Consider the following 17,992-nt stretch of genomic DNA (forward strand, 5'->3'; position numbering starts at 1 on the left):
GATCTTCCCTGACTTGTCTAAAAGAAACTCAGCATGTCTTTAACCCTTCACAGACTTTGTCTTCTGTTCCCCACTAGAAGGTAGACTCCTTGGCAGCAAGGAAGAGCGTTGCTAACCTGTATTTATCTCCTGGAGCCAGCATCCAACACATCATTGTTACTTCTAAATGTTTGTTGAGTTAACGAATAAAGCAACACGTAACTGCTTACCAGACCTTGCTATGCTAACTTCAAAACAAAGTAATTTGCCCCGGTGTCAGCCCTCCTCAGCTAGGAGCTGTCCCTTGTTCCTGGCCAATGTCCACAGTGATATAGGAACCTGCACAGGCCCTTTCTTTTCTTTTCTTTCTTTTCTTCTTGATTGTGAGCTATTTCTGGCACAGTCCCTGTTTATAGTGGCTAAGAGCATGGGTTGTGGGTTTAGACAGACTTGGTCTCAAATTCTGGTCCAGGGCTGCTTAGCTGGTGACCTTGGGGTTGCTTAGCAACTTAAAGGAAGCATCTGTCTCTGTGGGTGGTTGAGAGAATCACTGAAATGTTATGTGGGGTCGGAGAAGAAAGTCATGCAGGATGTACACACTCAGGGACAGTTGAAGCTGGAAAGCAGTCTGGGAGAAGTAGAGGACCAGTCATGGAGCCTTCTGAGTTCTTAATCTGCCTATCTGTAAGAGACTGCAGTGGGTATGATCCATCCCTAACGCTGAGCTGGCTCTAACTAGGTAACAAGGAACACATTACAGGAAAGGATACCAAGGCTCGGAATAATTGTACGTGGCTTTTAGCACAGGAGGGCGGAGTAGGTAGTTCTTAGACTTTGAAGACTAGCGTAAAATGACAGTTTTAATTTTAAAAAAGCAACTATTTATCTATATATTATATATAATAAAAAATAAAAATGAGCATATTTGACTGAAGTTGGACTTAAATGCTTGTGCTGCTGGGAGCTTACTGTATCGTTGTTCACATAAGGTCTAGATGAATAGTGAGCGTAGCAACAGTGTCGTCTTCGGCACTGTGTGTGGGGCTGAATGTTTGCCTTGGATGGTTTGTTATCCTGCTGGCCTGTGCACAGTAAGGCATTTGAATCTTCCACAAGAATGCACGGGAGTTCATTTTCTGTGAGGGACTCCCGTCAGCTGTCAGTCATGATGACAACTGTGTGGGAGGTATAGAAGAAAAGAGTTTTTATTTAACCTAGTCATATTAAGGATGAAGAAAGTTAAAGCCCAGAATGCCTTGTGAGACAGAACTCTTGCCTTCTGCCCTCTGGAGCGTACTCAAGCGTTCTTTCTTGCAGCTGCTTCTGGTTTGCTGGTCATTCATTACTGGAAATGTTCTAACAAATTTCTGGCCTTTCATACATTTCCTATTGTAATGCATATAGTAGTGTCAATTTCTTTTAGTAGTGCTAGCGATCTAGCCCAGGATCTTATGCATGTTATAAGCCTGAGCCTCACCATTGAGCTATTCTCTTGTGCTGGTTGGTTTTAGTTTAACTTGATACAGACTGGGGTCACCCAGTGACTATTGCTGTGAAGAAACACCATGACCAAGGCCATTCTTATAACAATAGCTGGAGCATGGTGGCACACGTGGCTTTGGAGCAGTAGCTGAGGGCTGAATCCTGATCCATATGCCGAGAGAGAGAGAGAGAGAGAGAGAGAGAGAGAGAGAGAGAGAGAGGAAAAAGTCGGGGCCTTGCATGGGCTTTTGAAACCTCAAAGTAACACACTTCCTCCAGCAAGGCCACTCCTATTCCAACAAGGCCACACCTCCTAATCCTTCTAATCCTTAAATAGGGCCACACCCCGATGACTAAGCATTCAAATATATGAACCTGTGGGGGCCATTCCTATTCAAACCTCCACACCTTGGAAGAGCCACAGTGAATAATCACCTCTATCCTCTATCAGACTGGCCTGTGGGCAGGTCTGTGGCATTTTCTTGGTTGACACTGATGTGGAAGGGACCAGCCCACGGAGAGTGGTGCCACCCTCAAGCAGGCAGGCCTGGGCTGTAGAAGAAAGCAGGTTGAGGAAGCCACAGAGAACAAGCCAGTAAGCAGCATTCCTCAGTGGTTTCTGCTTCAAGCTCCTGCCTAGAGCTCCTGCGTTGGCTTCCTTCAGTGATGAACTGTAACCTGAAAGTCAAATAAACCCTTCCCTCCCTAGGTTGCTGTTGGTCAGTGTTTTATCACAGCAGAAGACAAACTAGAACACTCACTCCTGTCACAGCTTGTTCAATGGTAGTGCTTGCTAGACTCTGGGGAAAAGGGAGAATTGCAGTTGGGAACGTGCACTATACAGAACCTTGATGGAATCCCTTGCAGCTTTGTAACTAAACCCTCTTGATGACAGCTGGCTCCTCATTCTGAATAGTCTGGTTGGTTTATTGTCCCCTGCTTAAATCTCTGAAGATTTGAGAACCAGAAGGTAGAAGAGGAAGTATGTACAGATCCCTACCTTAGCCATGTCCAGGAACAGTTTCACAAGCAGTTGTGAGGGGTGTTAGAGCTTGTGTCTTTTCTTGTTGTTTTGAGAAAACATTCCCCTGTGTAACTCTGGCTGACTTAGACATGGCTGCATAGATTAGGTTGGACTTGAATTATGATAGTCTTCCCTATCATAGAAGGTGAACTAGAGCTTTGAATGCTAGGATTTAACCCACCATGCCTGCTTGGCTCAAGACTCTTTTGTTTTATTACTTTATTTACTTTGTGTGTGTGTGTGTGTGTGTGTGCGCGCGCGCGCGCGCGCGGCACAGGCACACCCATAGTAGCCATGTGGAGGTCAGAGGGGACTTTTAGGAGTTCCCTCCTGCTATCTTGTGGGATCTGGTGATCTCTCTCCGGTCATTATGAATATGTGCAAGCTCCTTCACATGTTGAGCTATCTATGCTGACCCAGGACTCATATTAAAAGTGTTTTTTTAAAAAAATTATTTTTAAATTGTGTGTATGTGCATGTCTCGGTGTGGGTATGTGCTACTGAGTGAAGCTGCCCATGGAGGCCAGAGGTATAGGATCCTCTGAAGCTGGAGTTACAGGTGATTATTGTAAGCCACCTGAAGTGGATTCTGGGAATCAACTCTTTAGCACCTCTCTCTCTCTCTCTCTCTCTCTCTCTCACTCTCTCTCTCTCTCTCATTCCTCTTCCTCCTCCTTTTTCCTCCTTCTTCCTCCTTCTCTTCCTCTTCTTTGCCCTCTTTCTTCCTCCTCTTTTTCTCCTTCTTCATGACAGGGTCTCACTATGTAGCCCTGGTTGGCCTGAAACCTTCTGTAGAACAGGCTGGCCTTGAACTCACAGAGATCCACTGCCTCTGCCTCCCAAGTGCTGAGATTAAAGGCCTGTGTCACCATGCCCAGCTGTGTTCTTTTGCTGATAGAATTTTTGAATTCTAGGAAATAAAGTCTTATCTCAAAATTAATAACTTTCCATAAATTAGTATCTACGCTTTTCACTGGCAGTTTGCCTGTTAAAGCCTTGCACATATTTTAACCACTAACAACAACTGTCTCAAGTGTGGGTGAGAAATCAGTCTGTGTGTCTGAATTAAACATGGTCTTCCTGAGCCTTGGGACATCTCTCCCCATTTGCTTTTCTCGGGGTAGTGTGTTTTGCTTCCCCCCTGAGCAGACCAGAGACACCATCTAAACGGTCTTCCTGCAGTAGCTCCTTCTCCAGGTGCCCATGTGGGCATTCCAGACAGTGTTGTGTGTCCAGGACACTGACACAGGCCCCAAGTTTGTTAGAGCTGTTGTCATAGTGTGGCTGGATCAGGGGCTGGCATTGAAGTGGGATTTGATAGCTGGATTGTTGGCTGTGTCAGGAATCCATCTCTGAAGCAGCAGCTCATCTTCTATCCATTCCGGGCTTTCCCTAGCTGAGGCCATGGATGGCTCTTCTTATTGGTCATCGTCCTCATTCATTCACCAGGTGAGGCTCCGTGGGGTGACAAGCCAAGCCTGCAGCTTTGACTCTGTGCCAGCCCTGGTGCTGAAATGTGCTAAGTTTTACCATTAAACACAATATTGAAAGAGAGAGAAGAGAGAGAGAAAAGAGAAACCCTTCACATACAAGTTCATGCCCACAGGCCATCCCGGTGTGTGTAAGCCTCCATAAAGACTCTCTTCCCATGTTCTCCCAGGTTGTGGCAGGTTGACAGTTAAAACTAACCAGCACAAAAAGAAACAGTACAGCCTGAACACAGACAGGCTGCAGGGTCCACAGGAGGAGGAGGAAGGGTCCTGAGTTGTTCTCTGGAGAACTGACTGCAGGGATGCCCGAGGGTGTGAGACCAGCTGAGGATGGAAGGCGAACTCAGAAGGGAGCCGTTGGCCTTCCCCTGCACTCACACAGGGCGTCCTCCCAGTTCCTGTCCTCCCAGCACTGGAGAAGTGGAAGCACGAGGACTGTTAGGAGTTCAAGGTCATCCTTGGCTTTTCCAGATGTTCTAAGTCAACGGGATTTCTATGGGGACCCCCACCCCCACCTTGGCCCACACTCTCTCTCTCTGGGCTAAGAACACCAATGTGCCTGGCCATAGCACTCTTGGTTTTCTTGGGACTGGACCCTATTACATCCTTAAAAACCCAGGTATGCCTGATTAGACCCTTGATGGAGAATGGGGCAGTGACTTGGTGCTAACAGTTTTTCAGTTGTTGGCAATTAACATGAACTGATGAGGCGCCATCTTTCTCCCTCCACGTGACTCAGCCCATGACCTTGTGGGCCTCTGGCTCTTGGTCCTTAGTTACCTGAACTCCCACCCCTCACAGTTCCTGCTCATCCTGGAACAGAGGGGGTTCTCATAATTGGTAAACTGAGGTGGGAAGAGTCACCCTGAATTTGGGCAGCACTGTTTCATGCCTCTGAGGAGTGTAAGCACAACAAAGCAAGCCATGCAGCAAACATTCATTTCATCTGCTCAGTTCTTAGTGGATGTGATGTGACTGGCTGTCTCCAAGCACGTGACCCTTTGACTCTCAGGGCCTGCAACTTGGATCCGTGTGCTAAAATCAAAGTATTTTATCATAATAACAAAAGTGAAATAAGGGTACTCACTCAGTGTCTTTCTGTGCCCAATATTTTAAGATATGTGTCTCCTAAGAGGCCTTCCTTTATAATTCTTCCCATACTGTGTAATTCCATGTTTGTGACTGTATGCCTGTTTGCCATACTGTAAATCCGTAAGTGTAAAAAGCATACCTCTCGATTGCCCACTATTCTTCTATTATCTGGTGCAGGGCAAATAGTCCCTAAAGGTCTGCGGACAGAAGAAATGATGCTGAGAAATTAAATGTCTTATCCCCAGAAGCAAATGACGTTGCTTTTATTTGGCCCAAACAAAACTCCACCAAGCAGAGGCTTGGGTCCTTTTCACTCTGTCACACCCTTGGCATCAGACCAGTTTGCCTGGCACACAGTGGCTGTAAATATTTGCTGAGTATCAACCACGCTTAGATACAATTCCAGAGATTTCTCATCCAGATCCCCCACCCTCCCTCTCTGGGTACCTGAGTGATGCAGCGTCTCTCTGTGTGGAGGGGAGTTTAGCCACTGTGAGGCTGCGCTCATTGTGTACAGGTCTAAAGGGCATCCAGGTGTTACCAGACAGCAATTGCTTTGCCCCTTCCCCGGCTGCCACACGACACGTTGATGTTGCAATCCACACTGCTGTCACTGAACAGTGTATTGAACAGTGGACAAAACAGTTCTGCCTGTTTTATTAAACCATTTTCAAACACAACTATGTATTTATCAAAAAACCCACCTAATTGACAAAATAGAAACATTTTAAAATTTTGTGTATGTGTGTGTGAACATCCATGTGCATACACGTGCACATGTATGCACACGACCATGGTCATGCGTGTGCTGTGACACTCAAATGGAAGATTAGAAGGCAGTTTTCGGTTCTCTTCTTTCACTGTAGGTTCCAGGGATTGAACTCAGGCCGCTGGGTTTGTCCAGCAAGCACTTTGGTCTGCTGAGTCGTTTTGCCAGATCTCTTCATTTCTAAGCTGTTAGAAACTCGAATAACTCACTGCTTGAGCTCAGGCAATGCCGTTTCCCCGGCAACAGAAGACCTTGACCTTCTTGGTCCTTCTGCCTCTGGAGTGTGCGATTTCAGGCGTGCACCACCCGACCTGCTTAATGTGTTATTGTGAACGGAGTGTGTAGTGTCTGTGTAGCAGGCGAGCATTCGGTGGAGTGTGTACTGTCTGTGTAGTGGGCAAGCATTCTCCCAACTGAGTAACCTCCCATTCCTATTCATGACAGTTTTTAATTCTGTTTGCTAAATCAATCTCCTTATGATCTTCAAATCTGGGTCAGTGACATGACTCAGCCAACAAAAGTGCTGCTGACAACCGGAGTTCAGTCCCTGAGACCCTAGTGGAGGAAAGGTGTCTGCTGCATGCATGCGTGACTGCTGTCTATATGTGAACCTGTGTGTGTGTGTACACGCACGCGCACACACACGCACACACTCACATCATACACAGACAAACTCACACACATAAGACACAGATACACACACACACACACACACACACACAAGCACACACACAATCTTTAGCCTAGAGCAGGTTTTTCTAAGTCACTCCTTTTAAATCTGGGTTTCAGACCATGGTGTTGTCAAGGATTCGGTTGAGTAGGCTTTCCCCAGCTAATCCCTCTATTTACCTATGTGCTTTGCTGGGTTCCAGGAATGTGCAGCAGCCAGCTCAGATTAATGGCCTCAGAAGTAAACATAGCAGGATCTGAAATCAACAGACTTCGCAGCACATTCTTCTTTGTTTTTAATCTGTGACTCTCGCTCTCCACGTTCTGTTAATTTGTGGTGCTTGCTGCTCTCAGTCCCTCTGCTTTGAAGCTGTAATGGTGAGCGGAGAGACCACACTCTACAGTAGCCTGCAAATTGTTCCAGGACCTCAGTGGGCCTTTTCGTGTATATTCTTATAGCTCATGAGCCCAAGGAGGGTCAACAGCCCCTGGTCTTTTCCAAATGAGTATGACAGACCCTCACCGAAAAGAGGAGCTTGTGTTTTATGATTTTATTTAAAAGCTTCAACTTTCGGAGGCCTGGCTTCCCCCAAATTCTGCCGAGGGATCGAATCTCTGAGTGTTGGCTGGAGATCAGCCAGGTAGGGCCCATGTGGTTCCCTTTTTAGTCTCCCGTCTCCTAGACCTCTGTCACCACCCTGGGGAGATTAAACCAACGCTCTGCAGTTTGCTTTCTTCTTGAATGAGTTCTGTTAAAGGGGGACTGTAGCTCAAAGAAGGCCTCCTCTTTGTTTGCCACAGCTGTGTGGAGTCCCAACTTGTCTTGGACTTCCTCAGTGCTGTCTTGAGATCCGGCGTGAACTTGCTGTGGTTTGCCTTTGGGCATCAATCTATTTAGCTTGGCTCAGTTGTATAATAATTATATAATTGCCCAATATTCTTGTCAGCAATTTGCAGTCCATATTTTTAATAGAACCGCTTGCCTTTCTTTCCATGGGTTCCTTCAGAACTGGTGTAAGCTCCTAGATTAATGCAGCTCAGCCCCACGGGCCCCATGCAGTTGGGGGCAGGGGTGATGTGAGCCCTGTGTAGCCTGTGGCCATTTGCCTATAGAAACCCTCCCGTAAGCCATCTTCTAAGCGCTCCTTATGGGTTTTGCTTTATTAAAATTTCTGCTAGTATTTGTTGAATTTTTTTGTCCTTTGAGAGAGATTTTTCTTTATTAATTAACCCATTTAGGAAATCTAGTTTTTCAAAGAGGAAAAACTGGGGCAAACTTTCCTAGTTGTTCAGTTCTTAAGTTAACAGATATTTCCATTTCTCTGATACACCATGGAAAGATGGTGGTGGAAATCTGAGGCTTCAAGGGGTCATTGAAGTTAATTGCGTGACTTCCAAATCAGTTTTCTAACTTCGTTAGCACCGTGCCGCCTCTGACTGCTCACTGGGCCTTCATCTCAGCTCCACCGGCCACTCTTCTCTCTCCGTGGCCCTGCTCTTTACTGTAGGTTCTCCCCTTTGCAATAGGCAAAACTTGCTGGGTAGTAGCTAAGAATTACATAAATAACCACACCCCAATCTTTCCAGTTTATCAGTGAGAAGACCTTAAAGAGAATGGAGCAGTGATCAAAGCAGCTAACATTGATTGATTGTATACAATCTGGAAGCCACTTTTCCAAGCCTGTGCTTGCTCGCTGTCTCTCTCTTTTTCTCTTCTCTGTCTCTGTCTGTCTGTCTCTCTCTCTCTCTCTCACACACACACACACACACACACATTTCAAAGCAAGACCCTATCTCAAACAAAACAACAGATCCCCCAAAACATACATATAAAAAAATCACAAAACTCAACTGGGCATGGTGGCTCATGCCTTTAATCCCAGAACTCAGGAGGCAGAGGCAGGTGAATCTCTGTGAGTTTTTGGCCCAGCCTGTTCTTCATAGTGAGCTCTGGAACTGCCTAGCTGACACAGTGAGACCTTGTCTCAAGCGAACACACACACACACACACCACAAAAACAACAATAATAAAACCCTGACAGGGCTCTAGACAGGAGTGGTTTAGAAAGAGCCTTCAGACCACCTGGCCCAGGACTGAGTTCGTCTTCTACAGGACAGAGGGGCAGTGAAGACTTTATTGCTTTTTAAGGTTGGCGAAAAGGTGAAAGAGCTTTGTTCTTTTATGGTTCTGTGTGTGTGTTTTCCAGATCACTTTTCAGTGTAATTGAATTCAATCTTGGTGATAACTCTGTCACTTTGGCATGCGGCTCGGTTTCTAGGAACTATTTCTGCTTGCTGGCACTCTGAGCTACATGTCCAGTGTTCCTGTTGGCACTCTGAGCTGAGTGTCCCATGTCATTGCCTGCTGATAGGACAGGGGACCTGGAGTGTCTGTAATGGTCCTGAAAACTCTACACAGGACCACAGATCTGCCTGAGTGTGTTGGTACATGCCTGTGGTACTAGCTATTCAGGGAGGCCGAAACAGGAAGGACTTTTGAAACCCAGAGTGCTGGGCTAGTCTGGGAAACATAGACCCTGTCTCAGACAACCTTCAACTCCCCAGATATTTAGAATGTCAAGTATAAACATATCACTTTCAAAACTATTTTCTATGACGTCTTTGTTAAACAATCACTGTCCCGCCCTAATTTGCCTGAGTGCTGTCCTGATATGTTTCTTGACAAATTGTTTCTTTTCAGAAATTCTCCATTTAACTTTTAACATTTAATGTGTGTTCATTGGTGAAATTTCAACACTGTGTTTTCTTACTGAAATTTGTTTATTTTTATAGACAATTTGACAGTTGCAGAGAGGGATTTCAAGGCCACTTCTGACTTGCCAAGCTCGCCTTCGACCTGAAAGACCAAAGGCTGCCGTGTCTGGAGGGGACTCCCTGTTGGAGAAATGGCCGCGACTCCCCGCCACGTGATCACCACCACCATGTTTGCCCTGATGAGCTCCTGTCTGGCTACTGCTGGTAATGCTCCTTTTGAATTTCATCTTCTTTTTGTCTCAAGCGCCTGTTTTCGTACCCTCCTCGGTCTCTTTGATGGGAAATATTTAGGCTATGTTATCTTTCTGTAAAACACAAATATTCATGTTCTTTAGGCAAATAAAATACTTGACTACCACTCAGGTCCATAATGTATTTGCCTATGTTGTAGTTTACGAGACTGGGACTAGACATTCTAACTTCGCGACATGGGAGCCCAGCTACCTCTGTTGAGGCTGGCAGACCGCGAAGGGCACCGCTTGATTCTGATGCATCCTTAGATAATAGCGAAATAAGAATTTTATGTTTTTTTTATTCTTTTCAAAGAATATTCTTGTAAAACAAGTAGATCTTCTAGATAGAGGTAGCACTCTTATCATGAGATTTGGAGAGGGGGTGTTTAGTTTCAGCCGCTTCAGAGACATTAGTAAGGACTCTTTAGGAAATCCAGAGAGGTTTAAGAGGTGGCTCAGAGTCCTTGTCTTGCTGAGTGAGGCCCGCAGTGCCATCTCCAGCCCTGAAGGGTAAAAGGGGGAGGACACTTTGTGTTTCCCGGAGACCATCAGAGTAAAAGGGTGGCATTTGGGGAGTAGATGACTATGTGAGGACTCTCTTCCTGCCTACCAGCATCTTAGTGTTTCATGTCAAGGCCACGTGACTAATTTGGAAGATTAATTTGCTCTATTTTGTCGCCATTTGCTCTGTGTGTGCTCCGCAATGAGCCGTGCAAAAGCAATTCATTGGCTCAGTTCTGGAAACTGTCAGTTCTCAATAAGAACAATACCGACTTAAATAGGTACTACAGCTAGCCTCTGGGCGAAATGATTATAGCATATAAAAATGAGTAAAAATTAATTTAATAAGCTCATGTAATCAAACCTCCAAGTGAGGTGTAATTATTTGTGACATTTTGTGGGAGATAAAATGAGAGACGGAGACACACAGTTCCTTTACACGGAGTTGTGCAACTAGGGGATGGAGGATCCAGATATTACACTTACATCTCGTGTGGTGATGGAAGATAGCATCTGACCACAGAGGCTTCACAGACAGGCGGGGGCTGTTTGCAGACAGACTGTGGGAAAGCCAGTTGGCAGGAACTGATGTGTAAGACTGGGGCTCAGAATGCCGCCCCCCACCATGGCAAACATTTTCAAAGAAAGTTGTTAGTTTGGGTTTCTGTTTTAAAATTGCCAGTGTGTGAGCTTGAACTGCCCATCCTAATTCTGTTAGGGCGACTCTCCGTCAGCACTTTCATTTTCTGTCATTCGTGAAGACTGACTTGCCTGTCAGTGTGTGCATTAAGATGAATTTGTCTTTACTCTCTTAATTTCTTTCTTTCTTTCTTTCTTTCTTTCTTTCTTTCTTTCTTTCTTTCTTTCTTTCTTTCTTTCTTCTCTCCCTCTCCTTCCTTCCTTCCTTCCTTCCTTCCTTCCTTCCTTCCTTCCTTCCTTCTTTCCTTCCTTCCTTCCTTCCTTCCTTCCTTCCTTCCTTCCTTCCTTCCTTTTCTTCCTTCCTTTCTCTTTTTCTTATTTTTTTGAGGCAGGGTCTCTCTATGTAGCACAGGCTTGCTTGAGACACACAGAGATCCACCTGTCTCTGCCTCCTGAGTGGGAGGATTCAAAGTATACACCAGCATGCCAGGCAAAAATGGATATCAACATTAAACTGGATCAAGAGGGGAGAGAAAGAACATTTGCTGAGATTAGGTGCGGAGCCGTGACTGGGTTACTGGTGCAGGCCACATGTCAGACAGTAAGTGTGACTGGAGAGTTGCTTCGTGAGAAAGTGTGGAGTGTGATGGCTTGTGAAGCCTTGAGAGTTTTGATAGTGACTCAGTCTTGCCAGAGCATCAAGGAAGAAAATTATATACCTAGTCTCATACATATCCAAAGCTTTGCAGAGGTAGAAAATACAGTAGAGGCACAGATCTTACGGACCACAGGGAGCCTGGCAGGTAAGAGGGACAGACGCCTCTTGTTTTCCTGGTGTGTGTGCATGAGTGTGCAAGCACATGTTTGTAGGTCATAGTACAACCTCAGGAGTCCCTTCTCAGGCTCTGCACACTTTGTGCTGAGACAGGCCTCTCACTGGCCCAGAACTCACCGAGTAGGCTAGGATGGTAGCCATTTGAGCCTGGGCCACTCCTCTGACCCTTCCTTGACATTGGTGGGTTACAAGTGTGTGACACAACCCTCGGCTTTTTAAAGTGTGGGTCCTGGGAATTGAACTTGGGTCATCATACTCGCAAGTCAAGCATTTTACTGACTGAGCCCTAACCCCTAGGGTTGACTATACTTCTAACTATAGAAGTGTGTTAATTGGTGTCATTTTGCACAACCTAATGGGGCCAAATGGATGGAGGAAACCCAGGTCTTGCCTGTGCTGATATGTGGTACTCCTTCTCTACCCCCTCAATAGATAGCCCTGCCTGACCTCAAGTTTGCTAGTAGCTGAGGATGACCTTGAACTTCCAATCTTCTTTCCTTCTTTAGAGTGCTGAAATTATTGCCATGTGTCCCCAATTTATATGGTCCTCAAATTGCTAGGCAAGGACTCCACCGACTGGACCACATCCCAACGTTTAACTAGCTCTCCACATAGACTCAGTTTACTTCGCAAAATGCTTCCTGGGGGAATTCTGGATAAGCTGAACTCCGAGGAGATCATAATAATGAAAATGTATGGAGTAATTACTATGCTAGGCTCCACTCCCAGCGCTTCCTACATATTATAATTTCATCCCCAAAGCAACCCTACAAAATGTGAACACTTTGATTATCCCTATTTTATAGACGAGGGAACAGAGCTACAGGAAGGCTGGGTCACCTCCTCAGGGCTACACAGTTCGCGGACAGCAGAATCAGCCATCGGCTTCTTTAGGGTTGGTGGTGGAGCCTGCACGTTTCTCTAGTACGACAGCATTCGCTTTGGCTTCTTTTCGTTGTTACTGTTTTGAAACAGTCTTCCCCTGTAGTGCCAGTTGGCTCAGCGCTCACTGTGTAGAGCAGGCTGGCCTTGAACTCAGAGATCTGCTGGCCCCTGTGTCCTGAGTGCGACTGAGGGAGCGAGGATGGGCTCTCCTTGAGGTGCTCGTTCTCTCAGGTTTTAGTGTCCATTGATTCTGTAAAACATCTGTGTCCTGTTGAAACCTCGCTCAGTCCCGGCCAAAGCACAAGCACAGCAGGAGGCAGTGGTTTGCGAAAGGAAGAACACTTTATGCTTCTCTCAAATGCTTGGGCTTTAGCGAGACTAAATATAACCCCATACAAGTGTATTCAGAGCTAGGCATGACCTGTGATGAGTCCCAGCACTTGGGAGATGAAGGCAGGAAGATCAAGAGTTAAGGTCACCCTTGGTTACCTGGGTCTAGACTAGCCTGGGATACACAAAACTCTGTCTAAAGAGCAACAACAAAAATCAGTGTATGAAGAATTGCCCAGAGGAACCCCCAGGATGGGAAGTCTTTGTGAGCTAGAGCCCCTGGGGGCTCTTCTCTGCTCTGTGTCCTGATGGCTGGGCTGGCTTCAGGAAGGGGAAGAGGCTGGCAAGGTAAAAACCTAGGTGTAGGGGCACTTGGGCCATGGCCTCTCTCTTCTGGTGAGAAGACTTGGAAAACTTTATGGGGATGGAGACAGGATTCTTTGGGGACATGAGGAGGGAGGGGGGACCTTGAATACCAGAGCAAGGCTCTGGGTTTTCCTGTGCTTTGGGTTACCTCTTCTTCAGTCCACTGAGGTCAGATACACTCCCTGCTTAATAAGAGTTTAAGCATACACCCCCTGCTGTGCAGGTGAGGGTACAGACAGTCTCCAGGTAGGAGGACTACAGGCATGTGTGCGTGTGTGTATGTATGTGTGTGTGCGCTGTGAAGACCACCTACTCCATGATCATTGTCGCATGAATAATAAAAACCCAGAGACAGATATTGGGGTTCAGTCTGAAGATCAGAGAAGCAAAGCAGCCAGCCACTGATTCTTACCTCTGCCTCAGACCAAAAATGGGCAAAATTCAGTCTCCATGAATTCTGAAGACTCCGCACCCCACACTGGTTGGCTGTTTTGCTTTTCTGATCTTCGGGTTGAACCTCAATATCTGTTTATGGGTTTTTATTATTCGTGCTGCAATCATCTTACAAATAAGAAAGTGAGATTCACTTAGACGACCTGGCTCTTGAGCCTAGGTATTTGGCTGTTGAATACAGGCCACTGCTGCGCTATTGGGGTCCTCAGGAGGAGAGCCCACGTGTGGAATAAATGAAGCTCTTAGCCTGATTAAATACCAGGTGAGTAGCCACTAGTGTGACGTTTGGTTAGAACAGATGTGGTGACCTAGCTTGTTTTGTGTTGATTTTCATCTCATACAGAGAGCTTGTAGCCATTCACCAGGACAGGGATGGGGAGCGGAAGGGATGAAGGTAGTAAAAGTTGTCTTATGTGTATTTATCACACACGGGGAGGGGCAAGCACATAAGGCACAGCAGGGTTTTGTATGTTGACCCCTGGCTTGTGTTGGGGAAGAAGAAGGTGAAGTAGGCAGACTGTAGGCAGCCATGACCCAGGTTACCACCTGGTGTGGCAGAACTCATTCATCTTTTTCTTTCCAGCTTTTCTTCCTTGGTATTACATGGCAGCGTGGGAGGGAGGGTGCCGTTCTTGAAAGATGCGCCGTGTAAGAACCAGAGTGCCTTTTGATTGGAAACCACCGTAGGCTGTTGACTGGCCCCTTTTCGGAAATCCTGTAATCTATCTCACACCGAGAAAGCAGAAAGCTTGGAAATGAATGCTTGCCAGTGCAGACTCAAGTCTGTTTTCACTTTAAAGACACACTTCACATCTCTAAAGGGCCGTAGCTGCTGCGTCTGAAGTTTGCCAGTGTCCACCAGGGCTGTGTTTCCACAGTCTCAGTAACGAGAAAAAAACATGCAGAAAAAGATCCAGGGAAGTCGTCTTGACGAGAGGACACAGCCTTGGCTGCATTTGCTGGCTGGTGTGCCGGGTCAGCAGGTCTGCCGAGGTGAGCTCTGCAGAAACTCCCCTGCCGTAGCCCCAGGGGCGAGAGGTGATGCTGGGCTTCTTCATTCCTGTCTTGATGTGGTGTCCAGGTGTGTCCTCTTGGAAACTCGCCCACAACCGCACACATGGTTTATCCATCAAACATGCTTCTTCTCATTCCATCTGGATACACCCGGGATTCCAGGTGCAGTTCATAGAGACGTTGAGATGGTTTTCATCTACATTGCTTTCCTAAGCTTTGAAGTCCTGTGTCCTGGTGACAGACAGCAAGCCAAGGTGCTAGATGGGCAATGCTAGGTCTGGAGCAGACTGAGCTGTCAGTGTGGAGAGTGTCTAAGCCAATGATGCTATCCCATCGTAGCTGCCATTATGAAGATGCTTTCTCTGCCTCCCATTTCATCTGAACCTCCCAGCAGCCTCAGGCAGGCAGATTTCAGTCTCATTTCTAGAGCGAGAATGTTGGGGCTCAGATAAGTGAGTAATTTAGAAAGATGATTCAATTCTTGGTCCAGCTAGAGCTCAAACGTTCTTCCACAGATAACCTCTAGCATCCTCTGTTAGAGACCACCCGCTCCCACACAAGCACACAACACCTCACCACCCCAAGCTACAGCCTGGCGCCTTCCTTGGGAGGTGACATAGATTTGTTCATTTGATCCTCACAGGAAACGCATGACCTTGACATTCAGCATTGCTCACTGCTGTTGTTAATTGTCACTGGCTCTATGGCCAATATTTTAACTCCTGTTACAAATGAGAAGACTGATATGAGAAGGTTAAGTGCAGATGCATTGAGAAATAAATTCCTAAGTTAATGTACAGCCTTATGGGAGAGGGGTGGAGAAGTGGTGGTCAAAGTTCTGTGCTCTTGGGAGGCAGAGGCAGAAGAATGCAGGTGTTCATCTTCAGCTAAGTGAGAAGCTCAAGGCTAAGTCTGCCTTGACTATGTGACACCATTAAAAACAAAAATCCCCTCAACCCTCCCCAAAACAAAACAAACAAACGAAAAACAAGAAAAAAAGAAACCCAGAGTTCACACTGTTATGTTGTCCCAAAGATATTGACACTCAATTTTCACTTTTATTTTTTAATTGACAAGTAAGATATGTTTATGAGGTCCAACATGATATTTTAATATTTGAACATTGTATGTGTTTATATTGTGAGGTGGCATATTTAATACCTGAATCACCTGTCCTAGTTTATTTATTACTGTTTGTATATATGTGTGTGGTGTATGTGCCATGGTTGGTGTGTGGCGATCAGAGGGTAACTTGTGTGGGATCTAGGCCTCTCCTCCTATCCTATGGGACCCGAAGATCAAAGATCAAACTTAAGATAGTCATGCTTGTCAGCAAGCCCCTTTACCCACTGAACCATCTTACTGGCCCCCATACTTACCACTTTTGTGTCTGCGTGGTAAGAACACGTAGAGTTTACTCTCAGCAGTTTAAAAAGGATGAGTTTGTTGTGCATGCATGCACACACCAAAGTTCAGTGTGACTAGAAGATAGCTTTCAGGAATTGGTTTTCTTCCACCAGGTGAGTTCCAGAGATCAAACTCAGATTAAAGCTGGGCAGAGATAGCCTTAGCTGCCCCTGCTCAGCAGTATCCTGGCCCTCACTCAGCAGTTCACATGCATTATCCCCGACTACAGTCACAACGATACTTTGTTGCTCTCAAATCTTTTCCTCCTGAGACTTTATATCACTTGATTACAGTCACAATGCTTTGTTGCTCTTAAATCTTTTCCTCCTGAGACTTTGTATCACTTGACTTAGATCTACAGAGTCCATCCTCAGCTCAGCCTCAGGTGACCACTGTTTGTTTCTCTGCATGAATTTGATCATTTTACGTTCTGCATATGAATTAGATCGTGTGGTATCTGTCTTGCTTATTTCACTTTATTGCAGGGCTAAGACTTTCTCAGTTTTAGAGCTGATGGACTTCACTGTGCCATGTGCCTCATTTTCTTTGCCTATTTGTCCTGTGAGTTCTCCGACTTTTGCATTAATGGCCCATAGATTTCAGAATGGGGACCAGATAACCATCTAACCAACAACAAAACCCCTGCCAAAGCAACACCAAAAAGGATCAAGTGTTATAGCCTTAAAGGTTCAGAGCAGACTGAGAAATACTTTCTCTTGTCAACCTTGAAGTCTTGAGACACAGGAGTCAACTTGGTTTCTGTGGTGGTTTCAATAGGAATAGCTCCCATAGACTCATGTATTTGAATATGTGGTCCCCAGTTGGTGGAACTGTTTGGGAAGGATTACGAGGTATGGCTTTGCTGGAGGAGGTGTGTCACTGGGGTAGGCTTTGAGGTTTTAAAAGCCAACACCATTTTCAATGTCTCTCTCTGCCTCTTGCTTTCAGTAAACAATTAAGGCTCACCTACTGCTCCAATGTCTTGCCTGCTGCTGTGTTTTTGCCAAGATGATCATGGATTCTAATCCTATAGAACTGTAAGCCTCAAATAAACCCCTTCTATAAGTTCCCTGTTCACAGTGACTCTTCTCAGGGATAGAGACGTAACTAAGCCAGCCTGTAATCATTTTTATCTTCAATTCTTTACTTTAGTGTTTAATATTTCTTTTTGATATATAGAGAAAGCCTATTGTCAGTAAAGTATGAGCCAACACCAGGATACTAAATTTTATGCTTATTCTATTTTTAATTATATTTATTTAGTGTGTTGTGCTTTGTGCATGTCTCTGTGTGTGTGTGATTACATGTGTGTACCACAGCGTAACACACATGTATAAGTCAGAAGTCCACTTGGGGTGGGGGAGTCCATGTGGGTCCTTATATGCTGAGCCATTTGACTGTCATACCCACCTATTTCATCTATTGTAAAGAGCAAGTGACTGTTTTTAAAAAAGACCCGAGCGGCTGCAGTGGTCTGCCTTTGATCTGTGCTCTCTGTGGGGGACACTGTACACATCTGGAGGTGATGAAGTGTCACCTGAAGTGTCACCTCTCTCCTTCCCACAAGAACAACACATATACATACACATACAGATGGTGTAGCAAGTAGTTATTTTCCAAGGATTCTCTTGTACTACACGTGTGTGTGTGTGTGCATGCGCCTATGTGGGGTATGTGTGTATATGGTGTGTGTATGATAGCTATTAATGAAAGGATGTGTGTGTGTGTGTGTGTGTGTGTGTGTGTGTGTGTGTGTGTCTGCAAGGCGGTTTACTAACAACTTCTTGATTGGGGAGCTAGATGCACCCATGGAATAGGAAGGGTGAATGGTTAGCAGGATAGGAAGTGAGATTGTCCACAGATCTGATGTCAGATTCATTAGCCGCACGCGTTCTTTCTGTATTTCATCTGTATCCTAGACTGTGTAGCTGCTGCCCTGCTCTTATTTCTGATGATCTGATTTATTTTAGGATGCCAATGGCAGACTGCTTTATGAACAGTGACTAACATTTTCCCAGGGCAGAGTTACCTGCATGTTCCCAGACAGCT

General features: G+C 45.7%; 1 protein-coding gene across 3 annotated transcripts in view; it reads left to right on the forward strand.

The window, feature by feature from the left end:
• The window catches only part of Tgfbr3 (transforming growth factor beta receptor 3), a 186,701-nt gene that overhangs the window by 14,665 nt on the left and 154,044 nt on the right, over nt 1-17,992 (forward strand). For all 3 annotated transcript variants that reach the window (XM_085691529.2, XM_048447105.3, XM_085691528.2), the window contains one exon: nt 9,299-9,484. In XM_085691529.2, coding sequence (XP_085547655.2) covers nt 9,412-9,484 — 73 coding nt within the window. In that variant the 5' untranslated portion in view covers nt 9,299-9,411. The remainder of the gene's footprint in view (nt 1-9,298; nt 9,485-17,992) is intronic.

Source organism: Myodes glareolus, chromosome 8 (assembly GCF_982192425.1).
Source record: "Myodes glareolus chromosome 8, mMyoGla1.1, whole genome shotgun sequence".
Classification (NCBI taxonomy): Eukaryota; Metazoa; Chordata; class Mammalia; order Rodentia; family Cricetidae; genus Myodes; species Myodes glareolus.